At 34.6% G+C, this 23055-nt stretch overlaps 1 protein-coding gene and 1 long non-coding RNA gene across 4 annotated transcripts in view; one reads left to right on the top strand and one right to left on the bottom strand.

Moving 5' to 3' along the window:
- Window positions 1-23055, bottom strand: part of DIAPH3 (diaphanous related formin 3) — a 467480-nt gene that overhangs the window by 326203 nt on the left and 118222 nt on the right. For 2 of the 3 annotated variants that reach the window (XM_076009404.1, XM_076009403.1), the window contains 4 exons: window positions 6545-6619; window positions 6389-6458; window positions 1711-1847; window positions 716-821 (listed from right to left, as the gene is read on the bottom strand). In XM_076009404.1, coding sequence (XP_075865519.1) covers window positions 716-821; window positions 1711-1847; window positions 6389-6458; window positions 6545-6619 — 388 coding nt within the window. Of the gene's footprint in view, window positions 1-715; window positions 822-1710; window positions 1848-3901; window positions 4041-6388; window positions 6459-6544; window positions 6620-23055 lie in introns of those variants that run through there. The other variant, XM_076009405.1, reaches the window with a different exon arrangement.
- LOC142874854 (uncharacterized) overlaps window positions 4157-23055 on the top strand; it is a 49366-nt gene continuing 30467 nt past the window's right edge. Inside the window, exon 1 of the long non-coding RNA XR_012922443.1 lies at window positions 4157-4229. This is a non-coding gene — a long non-coding RNA (uncharacterized LOC142874854). The remainder of the gene's footprint in view (window positions 4230-23055) is intronic.

The following is a 23055-nucleotide window of genomic DNA, read 5'->3' as shown; positions in this document are numbered from 1 at the left end:
CCAGAAGTTCAAGACCAGCCTGAGCAACATAGCAGGACCCCGTCTCTATGAAAATAAGAAAAATTAGCCAGGTATGGTAATGTGCAACTGTAGTCCTAGCTACTTAAGAGGCAGAAGCAGGAAGGATTGCTTGAGCCCAGGAGTCTGAGGTTGGACGGAGCTATGACGATGCCACTGTATTCTGGTCTGGGCAACAGTGTGAGACCCTGCCTCAAAAACTAATAACAAAAAAATAAAAATAAAATGTTTAAGGATAAGTGTGAAGTATTGAAAGTAAATACTTTTGAAAATATCTGTAACCTTGGGTTTCATTATTATGCATGTAAGCTTGCAACTTTTCAATTATGAAAAATAAAATGAGAAGACATGCATAATTCACCTAATTGGCAATACTTTTTAGAAATTACAATAATTAATGAGACTAATGTAAACAATTCATAGGACTATTGTTATACCTTTTACAGGGAAACCTAGTAATTCCACTCCTAGAAAAGTAAGCAAAGGAAATAATCATATTTGTGTGCCCAAGATGTATCTATAAAAAATTACAACTAGTACAGACTGGACTTTCACATATTTATTACAAATGCCGTAAAAGAATATTAAATGGCATACAGAGCTTCATAATAGTATTTACATATAAGCCAGTCACAAAACAGTTACAAAATAATGTATATGGCACTTAAAAATAGATTTTATATAACATGAAACTCACTTGCAGTTGAACTGAATTGTGTCGAAGGCCTTCCACAATAGGAAAAAATCTGTCAATTTTTCTTTCTTCACCAGCTGAAGTTAAAGCTTCTAAAACTTCTTCAAGGCTATTGGAAATTTTGAATCTATTAATTAATTTTAAGTAGCAAATAACACAAATGTCATAATACACTTGCTTCATCCTATTAAAGAATACTAAGCAACCAATAACATTTTAGAAGTAGCTTACTGAGTACACAGCATGTACTGTTACTATTAACAGTGTTATAAAGCACTGTTCCAAGCATGTTTTAATTCATTTATCCCTGACAATAACCCTATGAAGACATTTATTTATCAAACATTTACATAATCCTTACTATCTGTTAGGTACTATTTGAACCACTTTACAAATATTAACTCATTTTAAAGTATTTAACAACTGTATGAGGTAGCTAAAGTATTATTACCTCATATTATAGATTAGGAAACTAAGGCAGAAAAAGGTTAAGCAACTTGTCCAGGGTCTCACACCTACTAAATGGTGGAGTAAGGATCTGAAACCAGTAAAGTACTGTTATATATATTACTTTCTAAATCTGCCTTACATATAGATTTTCAAATAGTAATATGCTTGCTTCTACAAGGGAATAGACATGACCTACAGTTTGAAATAATTCTATCTGAAAAACATCAGATAAGAAACAGTACTATGTGTATATTTTCCTAAGTCTTCATTTAGAATTTTAATAAGGGCTTAAGTTCAAAATGGTTTTAATATGATGAAGGAATCAGTTTTTCATAGAAACATATTAGCTTATAACTAATATATCAATTAAGAGAAATTATTACTCAAACATTTCTGCATAGCCAATAATCTTAATCAGCTGTCTAAATATACCTCAATATTTATTTATTTAAAGTAAATTCTAGACTAAAGTAGGATAGTGAAACATTAAATGAATCAAGCTGTAGTAAATTATTACACAAGTAGAGGAAAAAGTTGAGAACACTTACATGCTTTCCTCCCCTACAATGCACATTGCAGAGAGAAGTTTAACCACATCTGTCATCATATTGGGGTACGTGGGATCCATGGCTTTGGCCAATAAGGAAAGACTCCTCTCTTCACTCATAATTCTTTCCAAACCATACTATAAAATTTTGAGAATAAGAGGTTAAATGTTAGGAGTTATTTGGAAAAATAAGGCTCTAAAGGAAATGTAGGTAGTTATTCAAAAACTTTTATGGAATAAAACGCTTACTAAAGTGTAATAATATAAAGACCATGGAACACCTTAAAAATTCATGAAAGTAATCACTTTATGTCAAGAACTATGACATCAAATATAGATAACTCCTCAACAGTGATTTTACAATAATATAACTGATAATTATTAAGAATAGGTAAGTGGTCAACTAGAGAAAGGGAGAAGCAGTGAGAAATATGGGACTTCCCAAAAAGAATGTACAAAACAAACACCCAGATATCGAACCAGATACTGAGACCATGAAGGGACCATTTTCCTGGGAAGAGAGATCTTACCACAAGTAAAAGCACAGATTAGCACTATTCAAGAGAAATGCAATGTGAACCACATGATTAATTTTAAATTTTTAAGCAGCAAATAAAACTATTTTCAGCAAAATTAATCAAATACATCCAAAATAACATTTCAACTATAACCAACATGAAACGTTTATTGATGATAATTCATTTATTTTTCTTCCTAAGTATTTGAAATGCAGTGTGTATTTTACACTTATAACACATCTCAATTCAGACTAGCCACATGTTAAGTGCTCAAAAGCCACAGTAGCTACATTATACAATGCAGGCCTAGATATTAACACTTACTTCATAAATGGGCAAGAGATAAAGGATGATTTGGGCAGATAACACGTAGAACTGGCATAATGTATTCTAATCAAAATAATTTATCATCAGGAAGGCAATGCACTTGCAAATTCATTACTTAAAGGGGACGATTTGGGATACGAATAAAGTTTGTCAGTTATAGCCAGGATGTCACATCCAATTAGAAGATAAGGAGTTATGTTAATGACATATCTGTGAAAGATAACTATCAAAATACAGAGGATGAATAGAAGCAATAAAACAGTACTATTTACCTATCATGTATCTTGGAGGATCCTTCTAAAGACTGAGAAATCGTTTAATCAGAGTTACTACCAAGCACTAAAAACAGGCCTTGATCCCAATAACAGACCTATGAACTATGGCTTAAACTAAAACTTAGTACTATATATAAGCAAAGCTGCATCCATAACAAGCTTAGACTCAAATGTTTTGATTAATATGCAATCTTATTTATAACTTTCCTATATTGTATATGGCATCTATGCACAGAAACTTTCACACTGTGCTAAAATACTGCATTTGTTTTAACCACTATCTAAAGAACACAGGTACAATGGAGGAAGTATAACCACAAGGGCCAGGGGCCCCAGGATAAGACTTTTGGAGCAACTTCTGTCTTGTTGGTGATAGAGAAATGTTTACAACAAGACAGCTAAACAGTCAAGAAATGCTTGCTTTTCTGATGCCCTGGGCTGTTACATAACTGGAAACAAAGAATAAAAAAGTAGGCATAGGGCCAGAAACTACAAGATGCCTCAATATTCCAGGGAATTGTCAGCAGTTTATAAAATGCTACTTAGATTCAATTCAGATAGTCAGTGAATGATTATCTAGTACCAAAGAGCTGGATTTGTCCTAATAAACCTGAGGACTGAGTAAAGCTTGCTTCTGGCATTTCCCCTTTATTTCCCACACACTTAGCTGTCCTTATCTAGCATCCACCCTTCTAGAATCAGAATCTTACGACTCCTCCAGCCATCTAAGGCAACTCATGCTCATTTCCTCCAAGTGATACCACCTACCTCCTCAATCAAGCCCTCAGGCCCTAAACCATTGTGTGTGAAGAGTGGAATATGAGCATTCTCCAATTTCACAGTTTTAACCATTATCCTGTGACCCCAAAGGTCCATTGCAGACCTCTCTGATTTTGCTAATGTAAAAATGTATAGTGCTTACTTTGAGACTAAACTGAGGCCAGATCACCACAACTCAATATCTATAACTAAATATAGAACTGCTATTTCTATAAAATTACATTCAATTATTCAAACCATCAAGCAAAACAAACACTGTTGACTCTGTGTGAGAAATAGTCAACTTACTTACCAGTGCTAACATTAAAGTGCATTTAACGAAGGCTATTATTAAAGGTTAAAGAGGCTTGACAAATTTTGGAAGGTCTAAGCATGGATCTTTCCTGAATGTCAAGGACCCACTCTGGTTAATATGATAGCTGGCCTGTTCTAAAACTGAGGACCAAAGCCAGGTTCTATTTACATTCTAAACGAGGTCTATTATTACCTAATAGATGGAATTTCAGGCCATTGAATATGATGTTTTAAGTAGACGAAGGTTAAAACCGTAAATTCCTGTGTAGGCTGCCTAACATCTGGGCCCACACTACATGAATACTGGTGCTGAGCAACTACCCATGGTGAGTTAATCCCAGTAGCAGAGATAATGTGGGTCAAGGAGCTGCCTTCAGTAGCAAAGCATCCTCCCTCTGGGTGCACATTTCAAAACAACACACACAAAGTTAACTGCCCAAAATGAAGCCTCTGTTCTAATTACCCTTAAATTCAAATAAATTAACTTTTCATCCTTTTATTTTGTTCCTCCTAGGTAATTAAAATCTTCCATTTTAAAAATACTTTCTGTCTAATTTAATGTTATAAGAAATTCACTTTCATGTGATGTTATCAAATTTGCTCATTATGTTAATTATATAATTAATTATTGGTACCAAATAAAGTACCACTGTTTTTCCCTCTTAAAGCCTGTATTTCTTCATTCAATGAATTCTAATAAAGACTGCACAGTGAGATTAGCAAATTTTTTACTTAGAAATATGATCAGATAAAATTTAAGAAAACCATCAACCAATCCTGAAGGAAAAACACTTTCCCCAAGACTTTACATATTACTAAGTTTATCATTTAGACACTATAATACTAAGTATATCAATAACTCAATTTTTATTCTTATTAGCATATATAATAATAGCACCAAATATAAATGGCAACATTTTACACTCCACAAACATAAAATATAAGCAACAAAATCTGTTAATATAAAGGAATAAATAATACATTAATTAGAATATAAATACATAAAGTTTACTTCCCCTCCAATTCAGTCTCAAACAAGGTAGGAATACTATCTTCTGTATACCAACTCACTTTAACCATGATATTCTTCTTGAATAAAAATTATGATCCACATGCTCTTTTGGTTTAAAAAAAATGTTCCTGTGTTTTCTCTACTCTCTGCCTTTCCATCACCAATGAAATTTCCAATTTCTATATTCTCACTTTAGAAGGGGCCTCCTAAAACAGTTCTATGTACTCAGCAAGAAAAGATCTTTCTCTATCAACACTTCAGTTCTTTCACTCATTTACACTACAACATATTACATAAAAATTTACTTAATATATCTAAAATCTAATTCTTATCGAACAGTGAATTCAGTATAGAAATGAATTATGATTTCTACATCAGATATTTTCCTCAAAAATCATATCTGATTGGAGAGGGCAGGGAGAAAAAATATATTTCATTGGTAAAAAATAGAAAACTTAGCTCCAGAACATGCTTAAAAATATGTAAATAATTCACTAAGACAAAAAATGACTAGAAAATAGATATTTGCTATATTTAGTAAAAAGAAATGTAAAATAAATGTTAATAATTTAAATACCAGGACTTAGGTGTGTAGCCCTCTAAAAGTTTATTTTAAAAATGAGTACAAGGCAAAATATTATAAATTAAAATTAATCAGAAATATATAGGCAGTTTTGCTATAAAACAACAATCATCACATCACCACAGGTAAAATTTCCTTTCCTTCATCTAATAGCAACTTAAACACCTATCATTACTTCACACATCATGAGGTAGATGTGTTTAGATTTTGTAGCTAAAGAAATGGCATGGGACAATGCTAATTTCTGCAGTTAAAAGTATAAAAACAAACAAAAAAGAATTGTCAGATAAATGCAACTCCAGTAAATAGCTTTAAAAATTTCTCCCATCTAATATAATCTCTTTAAATATGCAAATTATGCAGATCCTACATATTACATTTGGTCTCAATATTACTTGGGTTAAACATCATTGCTCCTTTTCTGGGACCTGCTCCTATCTATAATTTCATTGTAGATTTTAAATTCCCAAGATTGAAAGAACTAAGTCTTTCCAACTTGAATATTATTACAGACTACATTTTATAATCATGTATGATTTTAAAGTTGTCTCATATTTTTGAAAGTTAAAAGAGAGAAGGGAGGGAGGGAAAGAGGAGGGAAGAAAAGGCCACAAAAATGGGAGAAAAATGGAAGGAGGGAAAGAGGAAGAGAGAGGAAGAGAAAAAGAAAGTTAATTAAACGTGAAGAGGTAAGCACCAGAAGAGGATCCATCATTCCCAAGTTTCTCTTCCTGCCTGACAGTTGAAACTAAACTTGAATAAAATTCACAATTTTTTCCATCATGCACTGAAAGGCACATCAGAGTGATATATCATCACTTTCGTACAAGAAAAAAAACGATACATTACAAAATTGGCAATGGATGAATACTATTACCTATTGTACATACCTGTGTATTCATCAGGGCTTTTAGACACTGTATGACTTTGTGTTGATTTTTCTTTACAACTTTTTCTTGGCTGTATTGAAATAAAAGATATAAATATTGGTAATATAATTGGACATACATAAGGCTTAACTGAAAGTAATTATTAGCAATACTTACATTTTTCCACCAATCAGTTTTTCCAAAATGTCTAGTAATAATCCGAGCCCCTCATGTCCAAAGCTTTCCACCCAACTGAAAAACACAAAAAAAGGTAGTTATACACTGTCAGTATTCTAGTTTGGATTATCATGGTAATGCTATATACTCACAAGTATTTTATACTTGTTATATTCATAATATAACTTCAATATAAGAATAACATCATATGCTAAAGCATTCATGACTCATAATCTTAGCAGTGAAAGAAGAAGCAAAGAAGGGATAAACCAACATTGTGCTATACTCAGCTTCTACTGGTTTGTGAGAGCTGATTATGCCCATCTCTTCCATGCTCTGTGTTCAGTAACACCATGTTGGCACCTTGAAATCAACCATGGTGAAAGTATTTACATCACAGAAATTGGCAAATGCTACCAATCGGAGCTTCCCCCATCCACCCACACAGAGCTGGCTGTAAAACATTTTACTAGCACACCACTGGATAAACCCCATTTTGGACTATTCCAAAGAACAGAGATTAGAATGATAACCAAAGAAACAATATCATATTTAAACATAAAAAGAAGGTGAATTAAAGTACTTATTGAAAAGGTAATATTAAAATACAAATATGCATAAAACATCTCCCTATTTTCTTAAAAATTTGCAATGTCAAATTGTGAATAAAGATCTATGGAGGGAAGATGCAGACTGACAAAGAAAAAGATTGTTGACACAAAATAATCAAAATAATGAAAAGGGATGCTTTAGGAGAATTTCTCAAACCATTAAAATGCGTCCCTATATATGTTAAGAATTTCCTAAGTTTCAAAGCTAAGTAGCTTTAAGAAAAAAAGTGGGGGGGAGCTCTACAATTGTTTTATAAATGATTATTTCCATCTTGACCAAACCACTCCTGTTCCATAAACCCACTGATCCAATCACAGTACTTTAGGACAACATTGTCACTAGACAAAGCTTGCCTTGATTATGGAAAAACTAACTTGGTAGAAATGAATACCTTTTTTCAGTGAAGATTTTGAAATCTAGGCCAATAAATAATATAATGGCAATAATCATCCCTAAAAAAAAATGCGGGAAAGAAAAAGATAAGTGATATATATGTGTATATTGCCTTCTATACATGTGTTTTTTTCTTTCTTAACAGCTTTATTGAAGCATATTTGTTTTTATGTGTATTTCATATGTGTGTGTAGTGTTTGAATAAGATGTAAAAATTTTTCATGTCATCAAAAACAGGACATTATAAAGAACAAAAACAAGCTTAAGTCATATACCAGAAAATAATACCATTTCCTTACTTAAGACACAATATAACATTTCCAATGAAAACAAGAAAGTAAAAACCAAATGTAACATATTTACATAAAAATACAAATATTGTTTAAAGTCCATCTTTTTCATTTGCACATGTATGTGAACAGAATTTGATTATCTATAAATGTTCAGAACTTCTAATTTTACAAAAAAGAAAACAAAGAAATTTGCCATGTAGATTGGCAGTCTCTTGTCAGACAATATTTTATTCATCTCTTCTCTTTCCAGTGAAAGCCATGGAATAACTAATTTTAAAGTGCACTTAAACAGGAAAAACACTCCCCTGTAAAAGACTGAAGATTGCGATTATAGTTAAGGCGAGGAAAAAAGTTAAATGTAAGTTGCTGTTTTCAAACCAGGATGCTACTTCAAAAGTGAAGGGTTTACTTTCCACTATCAGCAACAGACAGGTTACCTGTAGGCATTTTAAATCCTGCTTTCATGTTTCATGAAAACACCTACAGCATCCTATTTAACTGTTTGCCTTGTTGACATCCTATTCTGTATTTATTCTTATTTCACATGCAGCAGGGAAGCTTGAAATAAAACATGTCAGGAGTAATTTGAGAGTTTTACTTGGGCTGGCATTGAGATGCAGAGAGAAAGTGTTCATCAGTCCCTTCTCTGTTAGTACTTCACAGTGGGCCTTCAATATTTTGTTTCAAGTGAATTTTCAACAATCTCTATATTCATAACTATATACATAAAGATATTCTAAAGTTAATATAAATGATTTCAGATTATTCATGCTACTATCACCTTCCATCATTATGGAGAGTAAAGTTACTTTTCACAAAGCTGCCTTACACCAAAATATACAAAGTCATTATAAATTATGTCAATATAATAGAAAAACTTTGTTACACTTAATATGCTTATGCTGTGACCACTATAAAATTTAAGAAGCACATAAATCCATGTAAATCAGTAAGTTCTCTGATATGAGTAATTAATAATAAAAAAAGCTATTTAAAATTTATCACCCCTAACATAATTATAACTAGAATAATGGGACCCATAGAAAGTCTCAAATCAACTATCTAGATCCACTAGATAACTCTTCTAAACTATAGAATATGAATCATTAAAATACAATTTATACTCATTCATATATATTACATATAAACTAATTCTCTATAAAACAAAACATTATTAAAGTTGCATATGAAATGGCATTAAACCAAATCACTTTATATATTACAATCTTTTAATTCATTGTGAGAATTAATTTCTCAACAATAAAATCAGAAAGGTGGGCAACAGCCTTCTGAAAACCAGGTTACACTCTATTTCATAAAACATGTCAAAAACAAGAAAAGTGGGACAGGGTGCAGGGAGAGGAAACTAAGATGCTTGATAATCAAAGAACCTATATTTTTAACATAAAAAGAAAGCTGATTAAACTGTTGAAAAGGTAATATTAAAATGCAAATTAACTATGCATAAGACATGTCCCTATTTTCTTAAATTTTTTTTTTCTTAAAAATTTGCAAGGCCAACATACTGCTATATTAACAAGTTGTCATTCACAAACCCATACTCTAATTGTTTCATTCCCCTCACACACTATTTTCAGCAATATTATATTTAAGGATAGAGGTGCAAATATCACTTCCTATCTCTTCTGGAAAAGATGTTCAAGATAAAAAGTGATATTGAGTAGGCAGGTCTGCAGTCTTGACAGAGGTTTATTGAAATCCATAGCTTTCTACAAAAGTGAAAAATTTCTCATCATCAGTTTAAGAAGCAACCTGGAAAAAAATTATCAACTGATCTATAAATGATCAATCTTCAGGAAACAAAATCTGCACTATTTGTTCTGTGCCTGTCAGCATAGTACCATCAGGCATTATGAGGTTTAACTATAAACTGCATTCACGGATGAATAAGCCCTGTGCAAATGTTTCTTCTTCATGAATAGAAATGACATAGAGATCAGTGTGACATTTGTATTGCAAAAAAATTGCTTTAAAACAGCAAAAAGTGGTGTGCTAAATACTAATTTAACATAAAATCTACCTCTTAAAATTCTATAACAGGAAATATCAAACTCTTCTCTTTTAATTGCCTCAAGGAAAATTTCTAAGTATATTCGCATTTAGCACTTCCTAGTAGGGGTCTTAATGTAGGAGAAAAGAAGAGATGAAGAGGTAATAAAACTTAATAAAAAATTTAAAAAGACAGGGAGAGAGAAAACAGGTCTGTAGAATTACAATATTTAAATCACCTCCAAATGGTCAGAAGTAGGCTTTGAAATTCAGTTATTGCTTCCAGAGACACAGGATGAAATTAAAAGTATATAAAATAGTTTCTGACATGTTAGCTTTGGAAAACAAATATAGCTAGTCATCTCATTGAGCAATAGAGGCAATAATCAGGTCTCAGATTTACCTCTCAGCCAAAAGGAACAAAGGACTATCCAGTATGTTTCTCACAGAATGATCCTCCCACCCTTACACTTTTTTCTTTTATTATACTACCTCTCTTCCCAGATGTGCCCTTAGAAAAAGAAAGACAGATGCATCATGGATTTTCAGAGCTGGAATAAACCTACCAGATTCATAAGGGCAACCTTGCCTGATACATACTCCTTGAGGATAGGGGCCAGTTCTTATTAACCTTAGTTGTGCCAGCACCTGGGATAGACTAAGCACTCAATAAATGGTTTTAGAATGAAACTGAATCCTCTTCCATTGTTATATATAAGGAAAGGGACATTCATAGAGAGGATAAGGTCACTTAGAAATACCACCTATGTCTGCTGACACCCAGGTCTTTGCCATTACTTCATATATGTAGAAATAGACACAATGAGATGACATGTTCTATGTGCCATTAGTGAGCCTGTCTCAACCTTCATGCTAGAAACATCAATTCTGATTTGAGAACTGATCTTTGTCCATACTGAACCAAAGATGATGAATCTAGAGTCCCTGACCTATGTCATACCTTAAGAATTGACTGACTGCTGCTTAAAGAGTGATGCTTCATTGCTACTAAATCACAAGTATTCATTAATGAAGTCAGCCAGTGTTTATTAAGGACTCAATGTATGCTTGATACTGCACTAGGTATGAGAAATACAAACTGAATGAAGTATGTTATCTGCCCTTGAAAGGATCACAGACTAGTGGTTGAAATAAAATTATTTCCATAATGTACTAATCATGGTACTATGGGAAGAGAAGGTACAATATCTACCTCTCCTGGGAACTTCAAAGCGGCTAATATTTGACCAGAGTCTTAAAGATTAAGTCATAGAAAGGAAGAGAGGTTTCTAAACAGAAGGCATACACACAAAGACATTAAACATAAAAGATGTGGCCTATACTGAGCACCACAGGTAGCTGTAGTAGAAATAAGGCCAAATGGGTAAGAAAAGGCCTGATTTTGAAAATAGGAAATGGGAAGACATTAAAGAACTATGCATGTGTGGTGGGAAGGATAATCCTACCCCTGCCCACCAAAAATGTGTATGTACGTCCTAACCCCAGAACCAATGAATATATTACTTCACTTATCAAATGAGCAATTAAGGTTGCAGATGGAATTACAGTTGCTAGTCAGATGATCTTAAAATAAGGAGATTATCCTAGATTGTCCAGGTAGGTCTAATCTTATCACATGACTCTACTGTTCCTGGCTTGGTTAGAGACATGAGATGACAGAAAGAAGAGAAAGAAAGTCAAAGCATAAGAGGACTGGACCCAACTCGACCCTTCAAAACTTTACTGGTTTTGAAGATACAGGGAGAGAAAAAAGAGCCAAGAAACATGGATGAACTCTAAAAGCTGAGAATGGCCCTCAACTGACAGCTAGAAAGGAAACAAGAGTCTTAATCCCACAACTGCAAGAAATTGGGTTCTGCCAATAATCCAAATGAGCAAGCAAATGGAATTGAGTCTGAAATTCATAAACACAGGTTGTCTCCATTTATTTGAATCTTCTTTAATTTCCTTCATCATTATTTTGTAGTTTCAGCATAAAAATCCTGTACATAATTTGTTAGAACTGAGCTTTTTTTAAAAATGTTTTTTATTTCATTTTCCAAAAATTCATTGCTAGTACATAGAAATACAATTTATTTTGGTATGTTTATCATGAATCCTGAAAACTTGCTGAACTCATTGATTAATTCTAGAAGTTTTTGGTAGATTTCTTGAGATTCTATATATATTTATAGTCATGTCCTCTGCAAATAGGGACAGTTTCACTTCTCCCTTTATGATACATATGCTTTGCATTTCCTTTTCTTGCCTCAGTGCTCTAGCTAGAGCTTCCATAAGAGAATCAGAATCTGGAGAGCATACATCCTTGCCTTATCCTCAGTTTTACAAGGGAAGCATTTAGTCTTTTACCATTAAATATAATACTAATTATAGGACTTCTGTAGATATCTTTATCAGTTAAAGAAAGTTCCCTCTATATTAGTTTCCTAGGGCTACTGCAACAAATTACCACAAAGCTAGTGGTTTAAAACAACAAATATGTTCTCTTGTAGTTCTGGAGGCTAGATGTTCCAAACCTAGGTATCAGCAGGGCCATGCCCCCTCTGAGGCTCTGGGCAGAAGCCTTCCTTGCCTCCTCTTAGCTTCCAATGGAAGCTGCGGTCCTCCTATACCTCAGTCACCACATGGGACTTTTTCTGTGTCTCCCTCTTCTTATAAGGACACAAGTCATATTGAATCAAGAGTCTACCCTACTTTCTTATGACCTCATCTTAACTAATAATGTTGCAATGACCACATTTCCAAAAAAGACTACATTGGGTGGGAGGGTGCCTAGAATCTTTCTGGGGACACAATTCAACTCCTAATTTTTTTTTAGCATGAACAGGTGTTAAATTTTGTCAACTGCTTTTTCTGCATTAATTCATATGACTTTTCTTTAGCTTGTCAATAGAGTGCTTTATATGATAATTTTAATGTCTGTATTCATGGTAGACATTGGGCTATAAATTTGAGGCTTGTTCTTGTTTTGTTTTATTTTGGTACTATCTTTCTTAATTGCTCCCTGCTCTTCTATTTCTGGAAGAGACTATGTAGAACTGGTATTAATTCTTCTTTAAATGCGTGGTAGAATTCTCCAATGAGATCATCTGCATCTGAAGATCTTTTGCGGTAGTTTTAAATTATAAACTTTATTTCCTTAATAGAGGACCATCCAAATTTTCTATTTCATATTAGGTGTGTTGTGGCAGTTTGTATATCTTAAAGAACTGGTCTATTTCATCTAAGTTGGCCAATGTATGTGTTTAAAGTTGTTCACAGTATTCTCTTATTACCCTTTTTATGTCTTCAGAGTCTGTAGTAATATTCCTGTTTAATTTATGATATTGGCAATTTGTCTTCTATTTTTCCGCTTTATCAATATTACCACAAGATTGTCAATTTTATTAATCTTTTCAAACAACCAGCTATTTTATTGATTTCCTCTATTGTTTTTCCTATTTTAAATTTAATTAAGTTTGCTCTTATCTTTATTATTTCCTTCCTTCTGCTTGCATTGGGTTTATTTTGCTTCCACCCCCCCCCCCCCCCGGCCCCAGAGATTCTTGAGGTAGAAACAGTGATTACTGATTTGAGCCTTTTGCTCTTTTCTAATGTATTTAGTGAGATAAATTTCCCTCTGAGTACTGCTTTAGGTGTGCCCACAAATTTTGAAAAGATGCACTTTCACTAAGTTCGGTGTATTTTTTTATTTCCCTGAGACTTCTGTGACCCATAAATTATTTAAAAGTGTACTGTTTAGTTTCTAAGTGTTCAGTTTCTCCCTTGTTCTTCTGTTCCTCTTAACTAGCTCTTCTTTCCTTTACTCTCACTTCCTGTTATCTTGCTCTTACTGGTATCTAATTTTAGTCTTTTGCAGTGACAGAACATAATCTATAGGATTTCAATTCTTTTAAATTTGATGAAGTTTGCTTTATGGCCTGGGATATGGTTTGTATCTTGATATATATTAAGCATATTAAAAGAATGAGTATTCTGTTATTGCTGGGTTAGGGGTCTATAAATATCTATTATATCCTTTTGCTTGGTGTTGTTTTTGAGCTCTCCTATATCTTTGCTAATTTTCTATCAACTGTTGACAGAGGTTCAATAAAATAAGGGCTAAAGGACTATAAAGAAATGAATTCAAGAGCAGGTTATAAATAATTCTGTGGGAATGAAATCTTGATCGCAGAAGAAGTAAAACAGAGAAGAGATAGTAAAAATGAGAAAATAAACATAACAGAGGATAAAAGAGTTGATGGGAGAAATCTGAAGGAAGAGTGAAAAGAAGGCAATAAACATTAAAATAGTACGTAATAAACATGATGACAAAAGTAAGCAAAGGATCATAGAAGAACAAGTAACCTAGCCAGGGGCTTGAGACAAATCCACATTAAAAGAAAATAATGTTTATATTCTTGAAGTGGAAAGATGCTCACATCTTAAGTTTAAAAAGCAGAAATGGCATATAAGGAATTTTCTATTCTTATTTAAAAATGGGTTTGTTCACATATAGGAAACGTATACATATGAGTAAAGCTACACAAACACACATTTCTTAATCATCCTACACCTAGTCAGCTCACTCGGTTACCTGATATTTTCCATTCCAGAGTGAAACACAGACTAATGCCCATAGCAAAATGAACATTTCAGGCTTATATTCTACTCTCTAATATACCCACATTCTTCCCTTCCTACCAAGAACCAGTTGAGTCTGTTTCCAAATCTGTTCCTACCAGTTGTACCTGCATTGTATTCACATAATTTAATTAATATTATATCATAACAGATAACATATAATTGGGATAAGAGTTGCTGCTTCTATTAAAGCTAAGCCTGATGCTTTGGAAAAGCACAAAAAAGATTATTTTTTAAATAGCTATACAAGTAGATGCTGACACATTGCTAATTTAAGGGGAATAGTACAAAAAAGATTTTTTAAAAAATAATTCTGCACTCAGATTACTTTTTAAGAGCCTCTAGGTTCCTGTTCTCCTTTAAAACACCAATACCAAGAAGACAATGCATTATAGGAGTGGTTTATGCAATCAGCCTTTGCCTACTCTAAGGTCTGTGCTCCACGTGAAATGTCTAGAGAAATAATGTTAATGTTTAGGATATATTTGAATCATTTATTTTATCCATACTTTAACCAACATTTTCAAACAATCAACAAAAGCATCAGACAAGAGGACTTCCTCTATAGAAATTCTCTCTCTCTTCCCCCCTACTTACTCCCTCCCAAGAAGTTATAGTATACATTTAAATAGGTAATATTATATATTCATCTTAATTGTGCTTTCGTATATTTTCTTATATTTTTGTGAGGAAAATATTTATTTTTAATTATCCAAAAGAATAATCTTACATGAATGCCTAGAGAAACACAAATGTATTTTGCTTAAAATCAATATAGAAGCTTCTTAAATGGGGAAAAATACATCACTGCTCACATATGACAAACTAACAAATTTCACCCCTTAAACTTAGAAGGTCAGCTTTAATACTGTATAATACCCAGATCTAATTTACATTCCTCTGTCAGAGTAATATATCACCAATGCTGAATATAATTATAGCTTATCTTAAGCTTTCATTTTCACCTACCCTTAGCAAGGTGACTAAATACTTAAAATGAACAGTTCTGGTGGGGGGTGGAGTACAAAGCAATTAGTATACCCTGTAGGGCAAAACAAACATACACCTACATCCCATTCAATGGCCCATCCGCAAAAATTACACTAAATTATAGAGCTAGACCAGGAAATTCAGAAACATAACATTCAGATTGTAAAATCTAAACTTCAAAATATAACCACTAATATGTATGTTTTCTGGGAAATGACTTTTTAAAGAAATTATATATTTAAAAGTAATAATTTATTCCTACTTCTAATATTAGATAAGATACCAGAACAAATTTAGTAGTCTATTCTCCTAGTCCCATGTTAGCTATATTCAAAGGCATAAAATATCTAGAGAAAGCATTCCAAATAACACCAGATTAATAGCAATGATGAAAAACATAACAAAAATGTTTGTACCCCCATAATATTCTGAAATTAAAAACAAAAATCAGGTCCATGTTGTTTAAAAAAAAAAAGAAAAAGAAAGCACAAGAAACAAGAGTTATTGATCTTTAGATGAAAAGATAAGAGAACTATAGATTTAAATAATATACACTAGTATGTGCTCTAATCAAACCTTAAGTCTACTATTTAAAGAAATATATTGTAGAAAACGAAATACCTATTAATAGTTTGAAACATATTAAATATTAGTAAGTATAAGATTCTTAGTATGAAATCAAATATCAGGAAAAAAGCGCTAAATTATTAATTTTAAACACAGACTAATTTGATAACCAATGTATGGGGAAAAGAAGTTATGGTCACATTTCTGGCCTTATGTCATCTGTTCCCACCCTAAATACCTGCCATTACCGCCCAGCACTAGTCAGATCAGTTCTAATTATTAAGTCCATGACCGACACTTGATTCTATACATTTCACTGCTACACTTTTATCTTCACTCAAAATGGTTCTCTCCACCAAACTGCTTCCTATGTAATAACTGAGATGATTTCATCTTTCAGGGGCCAATTCTAGTTTCCTTCTTTGAACTCTTATTGATTTAAGTTTCTCCATTTTTCACTGGGTTCCCTTCACTGACCCCAGGGACTCCTCCAGTTAGCGACTATTCCTCTCCTTTCTTTTATAGCAAAAGGTCTCACACAATTGCATCGCAGGCATGGTCAGCATTTCTTCACCAGCCATCACTCATCTCACTTCAGTGCCATTTCTGTCACAAAAAGCTGATTTTCTCAGAGTTCAACAACCCTCCTCTTGCTAATCCAACAGTATTATTTTGCCCCACCTCATAGTAGCACGCTATGTTGTTTGCCAGTCCCTTGTTTTGAAACACTCTTCCTTTCTTAGGTACACCCTTCTGGGTTCTCCTCCTCCCCACTGTCTACTTCTGTTTTTCTGTCTAGTCTGTTTTTCTGGCTCCTCCTCTCTTTCTGAATCATGTACTTCTAGACCCTTTCTAGACCTGGAGTCCCTCAGAACTTGTTCTGAGCACTCTTCTATATCATTACTCCCCTACTCCACCCTCCCCCCAGTCACTCAATGGATGGGATCTCATCCATTCTCGGGGCTTTATGTACAATCCACATATCAGCAACAGATACATATCTGCACTCCACATTTCTCCACTAAGCTGCAGACTCAGATATCTAGCTGCATGCTTGATGTGAAACTTAAAACATGTCAAACTGTGAAACTTAAAACATATCGAACTTCACATGTTAAAAAGAGATATTTTGATTTCTCTTCTCCAAATTCATCAAATCAATAACAACCACCATCCTCCTCCATCTAGTTAACAGCACTACTATCTACCTATTTGTTCAAGTAAAAATACTTATGTCATTCTTGATTCTTCCTTTTCATTCATCCCCACATCCAATTTATCAACAGGTCCTACAGATTCTACCTCCAATTTATATGCAAAATCTACCCACCCAGCCCTTGCTCCACACTGCTACAATCCTTATCCAAGCCCCCCTCATCATTCCCATGATACTGCCAGAGCCTCCTATCTCACCTCCATGTCTACTATTTCCTCCCTCCAATCCATTCTCCCCATAGCAGCAGGAGCGATCCTCTCAGAAAGGTAAACCAGAATAGCTCATCTCCTGCTTAGAACTCTTCAATTGCCTCTCACTTATTCAGAATAAAAATCCAGTTTCCCTATCATGACCTCTTCATGTCCTCTCTCATTACCTGGTTACTGCCTACCTCTCTGAAGGCCTATTGGATTCCACTGCCTCTCTCCACCCTTCTGCTGCACTGTTTCCCCACTTCTGGATCTCTGCTGAATCAGATGTGCTCTAGGCCCAGCACCACTGACCATGCTTCTCTTAATTAGTTGCTTGTCCCTTTGGTCTCAAACTGCACCACTTCAGAAAGACTTTCTGAGACCAGCCTACATCAGAAAGCTCTCTATTCATTATTATCAGTCCCTATTTTTTTTTTTTAGTGGACTGATTATACCTTTGTTTTATTTATTTACTTGTTTTCTAGGTCTCGCTCCCCCATATGTCTCTTGTGTACTGTGGTACCTAGCATAACATTGGAATACTTCTTGCATGGATAAAGTAACAGATTCCACACTATATTCTAGTGGCTTATTAACCACACCACATACTTAGGGACTTAATTAGGTAATAGCCGATGGTATCATTTATTTAATGTAGTTAGATGTTTCTCTCCAAATGGAATCTCAGCAATTTGGAGAGAGAGAGAAGCCCTTCCATCTAATCTAGTTTTCTACCAGGACGATACATTAAGACATGTGGAATATTATACTTGATCTTGCAAAATGAGCAGTACAGGCTCATGCATTTCACTTTATTTCAAGCATTAATTTCCCTATTCGCTTGTTACTATTCAAATCCTTTCAGTAAGCACTCTGACCTCTTCTGAATCCCATATTAAGGTTCCACAATAACATAATACTTTGTCTCCATCCTCAGAAATTCTTGGCATGGTGGGGAAAGCAGCCAAACATATAAAGACTCAAGAGTACAAAGGCTTAAAATAAGTACACAAGAAAAATGATTTTCTGATCTCTAAAACCGTGTAGTCCAATAGGCTTGCTACTAGCCACATGTGGCTATTTAAATTTAAATTAATTAAAATTCAATTTATCAGTCACACTAGCCACATTTCAAATGCTCAATAGCCACATGTGGTAAGTGGCTATGGTTATAAGGCAGACATAGAATATTTCTGTCATTATAGAAAGTTATACTGGATTTCTGTTCAAATGAGCTTAATTTCTCTTTAGCCCTGCAGAGACACTCCAGGTTACCTAAGTGATTCTAACACTCATTTGGGTGTTTCTTTTCCGTTATCATTTATGAATTATAACATATGATAGATGTTATAATAAACCTGCTTCTTTCAGACATATATTGCCCCTATAACAAAAGGACTAGAAATTCATGGCCCATAGGGGTGATAAAATTGAGTTTTACTCTTACAAGCTTTTCTGAATCAAAAAAATTAAAACTTCCTTCTATTGTCAATGTGATGTCTACTGTTATACTAAGGTCTGCCTTTATGTATAGATATGTAAGAGGATACCAAGATAAACATTGACATTTTGAAAAACCTTTTACTTAACCCACCTAGCAATACTTAAAGACAGTAATAAGCCCAAAAAAGTAATCTAAGGAATGAAGTTAATTCTTTATATGTAAAATACTATTAATAATAACTAGATGCTTTAGTGCCCACAGTTCAATAATTTATCTCATTGAAAATATATTTTGAGGCCAGGCATGGTAGCTCACACCTGTAATCCTAACATTCTGGGAGGCCAAGGTGGAAGGATCACTTGAAGCCAGGAGTTCATGACCAGCCTAAGCAAGAGCAAGTCACCATCTCTACAAAAAGAATAGAAAAATCAGCCAGGCATGGTGGCATGCACCTATTGTCTCAGCTACTCAGGAAGCTGCAGAAGGAGGATTGCTTGATCCCAAGAGTTTGAGAGTGTAGTAAGCTGTGATGACACCACTGCACTCTAGTCTGGGTGACAGAGCAAGACTGTCTCAGGAGGGAAAAAAAAAAAAAAAACAGAAGAAAATATCTTTGAATGGAAACTAAAGAAACCAAAATACTCAGTAAATAACTTCATATTGCGATAGGTGTTATAGCCAGGAACACAAGGTGTAATTCCCCAGAAAACGGACAATTACAATAGAAAAGGGAAGTTTCTTATATTTTTATATTTTCACCTTTATGTCCACGGGAAAATTATATAAGTTTAATGTAATTTTTCCCAAATTGTTATGGCATAATACTCTATCTTTCATTGTTTTTAAACCATAAACTGATCTTTTCAAATAAAGTTTCCAGTAACATTTTCTCTCTATTGTACTTAAATATAAGTAGCGCAGGATCCAAGCTCTTCCCTCTTTAAAATAGTTTCATGTAACTACTCTAGATATATATGAGTTATACGAAATCACTGTATTTTAAAAATGAAGACTAGATTCTGTGTTACATTGTGACTGACTTTATCTGTTAATAGGATTTTTTTAAAGAAATCAATCTGGCCATTCAAACAGCAATTTATATTTCATTTTAAATAGACAGGGAAATATATATATATGACTTTCAAAAATAGATCGTGAGCACTTTACAATTCTAGGCCCTTTCAGGTCAAGTATAAATTAAGCTGAACAGCTCTTATTCACCGTCTACAGAAAATATGTATTTTTCCTGTTAAAAGTAATTATTAAATTTTCAATGTGCCCACTTTTATTGTTAACCCTGCATTCAAAGTCAAAGCTTTTAAGACATAAAGTTAACTTTGAAAGCAAATATTTATGACACATTTTACTATATCTTTAAGCCAAAACAAAGCAATAATATGAATGACAATTTACAAAAGAGGAAGCCCTACTACTCATTGGGACCATTCAGTCTTCTAGAGTAGAAGTCTCCAACGTTTTGGCACCAGGGACCAGTTTCATGGAAGACAATTTTTCCACAGATGGTGGAGAAGCGGGCAAGCAGAGCTCAGGCAATGACGTGAGTGATGGGGAGCAGCTGTAAATACACATGAAGCTTCACTAGCTTGCCTGCTGCTTACCTCCTGCTGTGTGGTCCAGTTCATAAGTGTTTCATGGAAGACAAATCTTCCATGGATTGTGGGGGGTTGCGCGGAGGCAGAGCTATGCAGCCCAGTTCCTAACAGGCCATGGACTAGGACCAGTCGGCAGCACAGGTGTTGGGGACTGCAATTCTAGAGCATCTCAGAGAAATAAATGGCACCAGGTTTGGAAACACTTTGAAAACACTGGAAAGTAATAGCCCATCCCTTAAAAATATCAAGGTAGTACATTTAATAAAAATATTAATGTCTGAAAACATTAATAGATATTTTCTTCCAGGGTTTTTCTCATTAATATTTCATTAATTTAAAGCACTTTTAGAAAGGACAGCAAAGTGGCCTAAAATTAGAGGATACTGTCAACAAATATTCCTTTAATAAGCAATATTAAGTATCATAAAATTATGGAACTTGAATGATAATTAAGATATAAATAATACAAGATATATCCTAAGATATATAGCAGTGTTTACATAAAGGAGAAAAGAAGAATATTAACATCCTATCTTATACTTTTTGACTTCTTATTGGAAGGTAATTTTTAAAAATGCTTTTAAGAGGTAAAAGTAGGCATATCTCTCTGAGGAAACCTCTGTTTCAAAAATGAATCCCACTAATCTTTTTATCCTACCAAACGGAATGTTTCTATTACTTCTATGATACACCATATTGCTAATTCCCCCATCCTGGCTACAGGCAGCCACACTAAAGGCTACCAAGGACGATATCTATAGCACTGCCTGTCAGACACACCGCACCTCTCCTTTTCTATTTCTTTATACCTGTATAAAGCCCACTCACTACCTTAGCCTTATCCTACCAAGACAGCACTCCCTGCTTAAGGGAATCTTCCTTAGAACACGCTTTTCTTCTCTTGGGATTTTCTTGATATGAATGTCCAATCATCCTTGTACATTTTAAAAAAATTATCTTTAATCTTTCAGAGTTTATCTCCTTTATTTCATAGCCTTGAATATAACATTAAAAAATCACACAGGCCGGGCGCCGGTGGCTCACGCCTGTAATCCTAGCACTCTGGGAGGCCGAGGCGGGTGGATTGCTCAAGGTCAGGAGTTCGAAACCACCCTGAGCAAGAACGAGACCCCCGTCTCTACTATAAATAGAAAGAAATTCATTGGCCAACTAATATAGATAGAAAAAATTAGCCGGGCATGGTGGCACATGCCTGTAGTCCCAGCTACTCGGGAGGCTGAGGCAGGAGGATTGCTTGAGCCCAGGAGTTTGAGGTTGCTGTGAGCTAGGCTGACGCCATGGCACTCACTCTAGCCTGGGCAACAAAGTGAGACTCTGTCTCAAAAAAAAAAAAAAATCACACAGTAAATACATCAAACAGGTCAGTAAACAATAGAACAAAGACCCCTAGGCAGCACTGTCTAATAGATTTGTTTGAGATGACAGAAATAGCCTATATGTCCTGTCCATTATGGTAGCCACTAACCAAATGTGGCTCTTGAATAATTAAAATGTTGTGTTTTAAAGTTTAATTTTAATTAATTAAATTTAAATAGCCAAAAGTGGCTAATGGCTACTGTACTGAACAACAGAAAAGAAAACACAGATGGCTACCTGTATTACTTACCTCCCAGTATCATTATTAAAGAGAGAGGAAGAAAAAAAAGAAAGGAAAGACAAAAGAAATACAAGAATGTGGTCAAGAGGGCAGAGCAAGATGGCTGAATAGAAACCTGCAGCGATCATTCTTCCTCACGAACACCAAATTCAACAACTATCCATACAAGTAAGCACCTTCAGAAGAGCCAAAAATCAGGTGAGTAATCTTACTACCTGGTTTTAACATTATATCAAGGAAAGAGGCACTGAAGAGGGCAGAAAAGACAACCTTGCATTGCTTATGCCACCTCTCCCCCATGCCCCAGCAGTGAGGCACCAGCAAGCCAATTGGAATCTGTGTGCCAAGGGAGAGCAGGGAGGAGAGGGAAGTGACTGTGGGAATTTGAATTGAAACTCAGGGCTGCCCTGGCATAGGGGAATATAGCACATGGCAGAATTCTGCCAGTGCCCATGGAGGGAGCAATTTGATCAGCCCGGCCAGAGGAAAGCTTAGCTCCACCACCAGTTGGCAAAGAACAGTCTAGGGCCAGAACTAAATTCATAACGCAGTCAGGCCACAAAGGCTGCAGTCCATGGGCAACTCCTTTGACTGCGCTGGCTCAGAGCCAGTGGACTTAGGGTGCACATGACCCAGTGAGACACCAGAAGCTGTGGCAAAGCCAGTGCCTGTGTCCAGCCCCCACACTCCACTACAGGCAGCATGGCTCAAGGATAGTCTTCTTCCACTTGAGAAAAGAAAAGAGAAGAGCTCACAGGACTTCATTTTGCAACTTGAGTATCAGCTCAACCACAATAAAATAAAGTACCAAGCAGACTCCTGAGGTTTCTGAGTCCAGGCCTTAGTTCCTGGATGGCATTCCTGGAAAAGCCCTTGAACTCTAAATAAACATAGGAGGTCGACGAGCAACAGTCATCTCT

This window comes from Microcebus murinus, chromosome 13 (assembly GCF_040939455.1).
Source record: "Microcebus murinus isolate Inina chromosome 13, M.murinus_Inina_mat1.0, whole genome shotgun sequence".
In the NCBI taxonomy this organism is placed as follows: domain Eukaryota; kingdom Metazoa; phylum Chordata; class Mammalia; order Primates; family Cheirogaleidae; genus Microcebus; species Microcebus murinus.
Note: the sequence above shows the minus strand (reverse complement) of the source record. Positions and strands in the feature narration are given on the sequence as shown.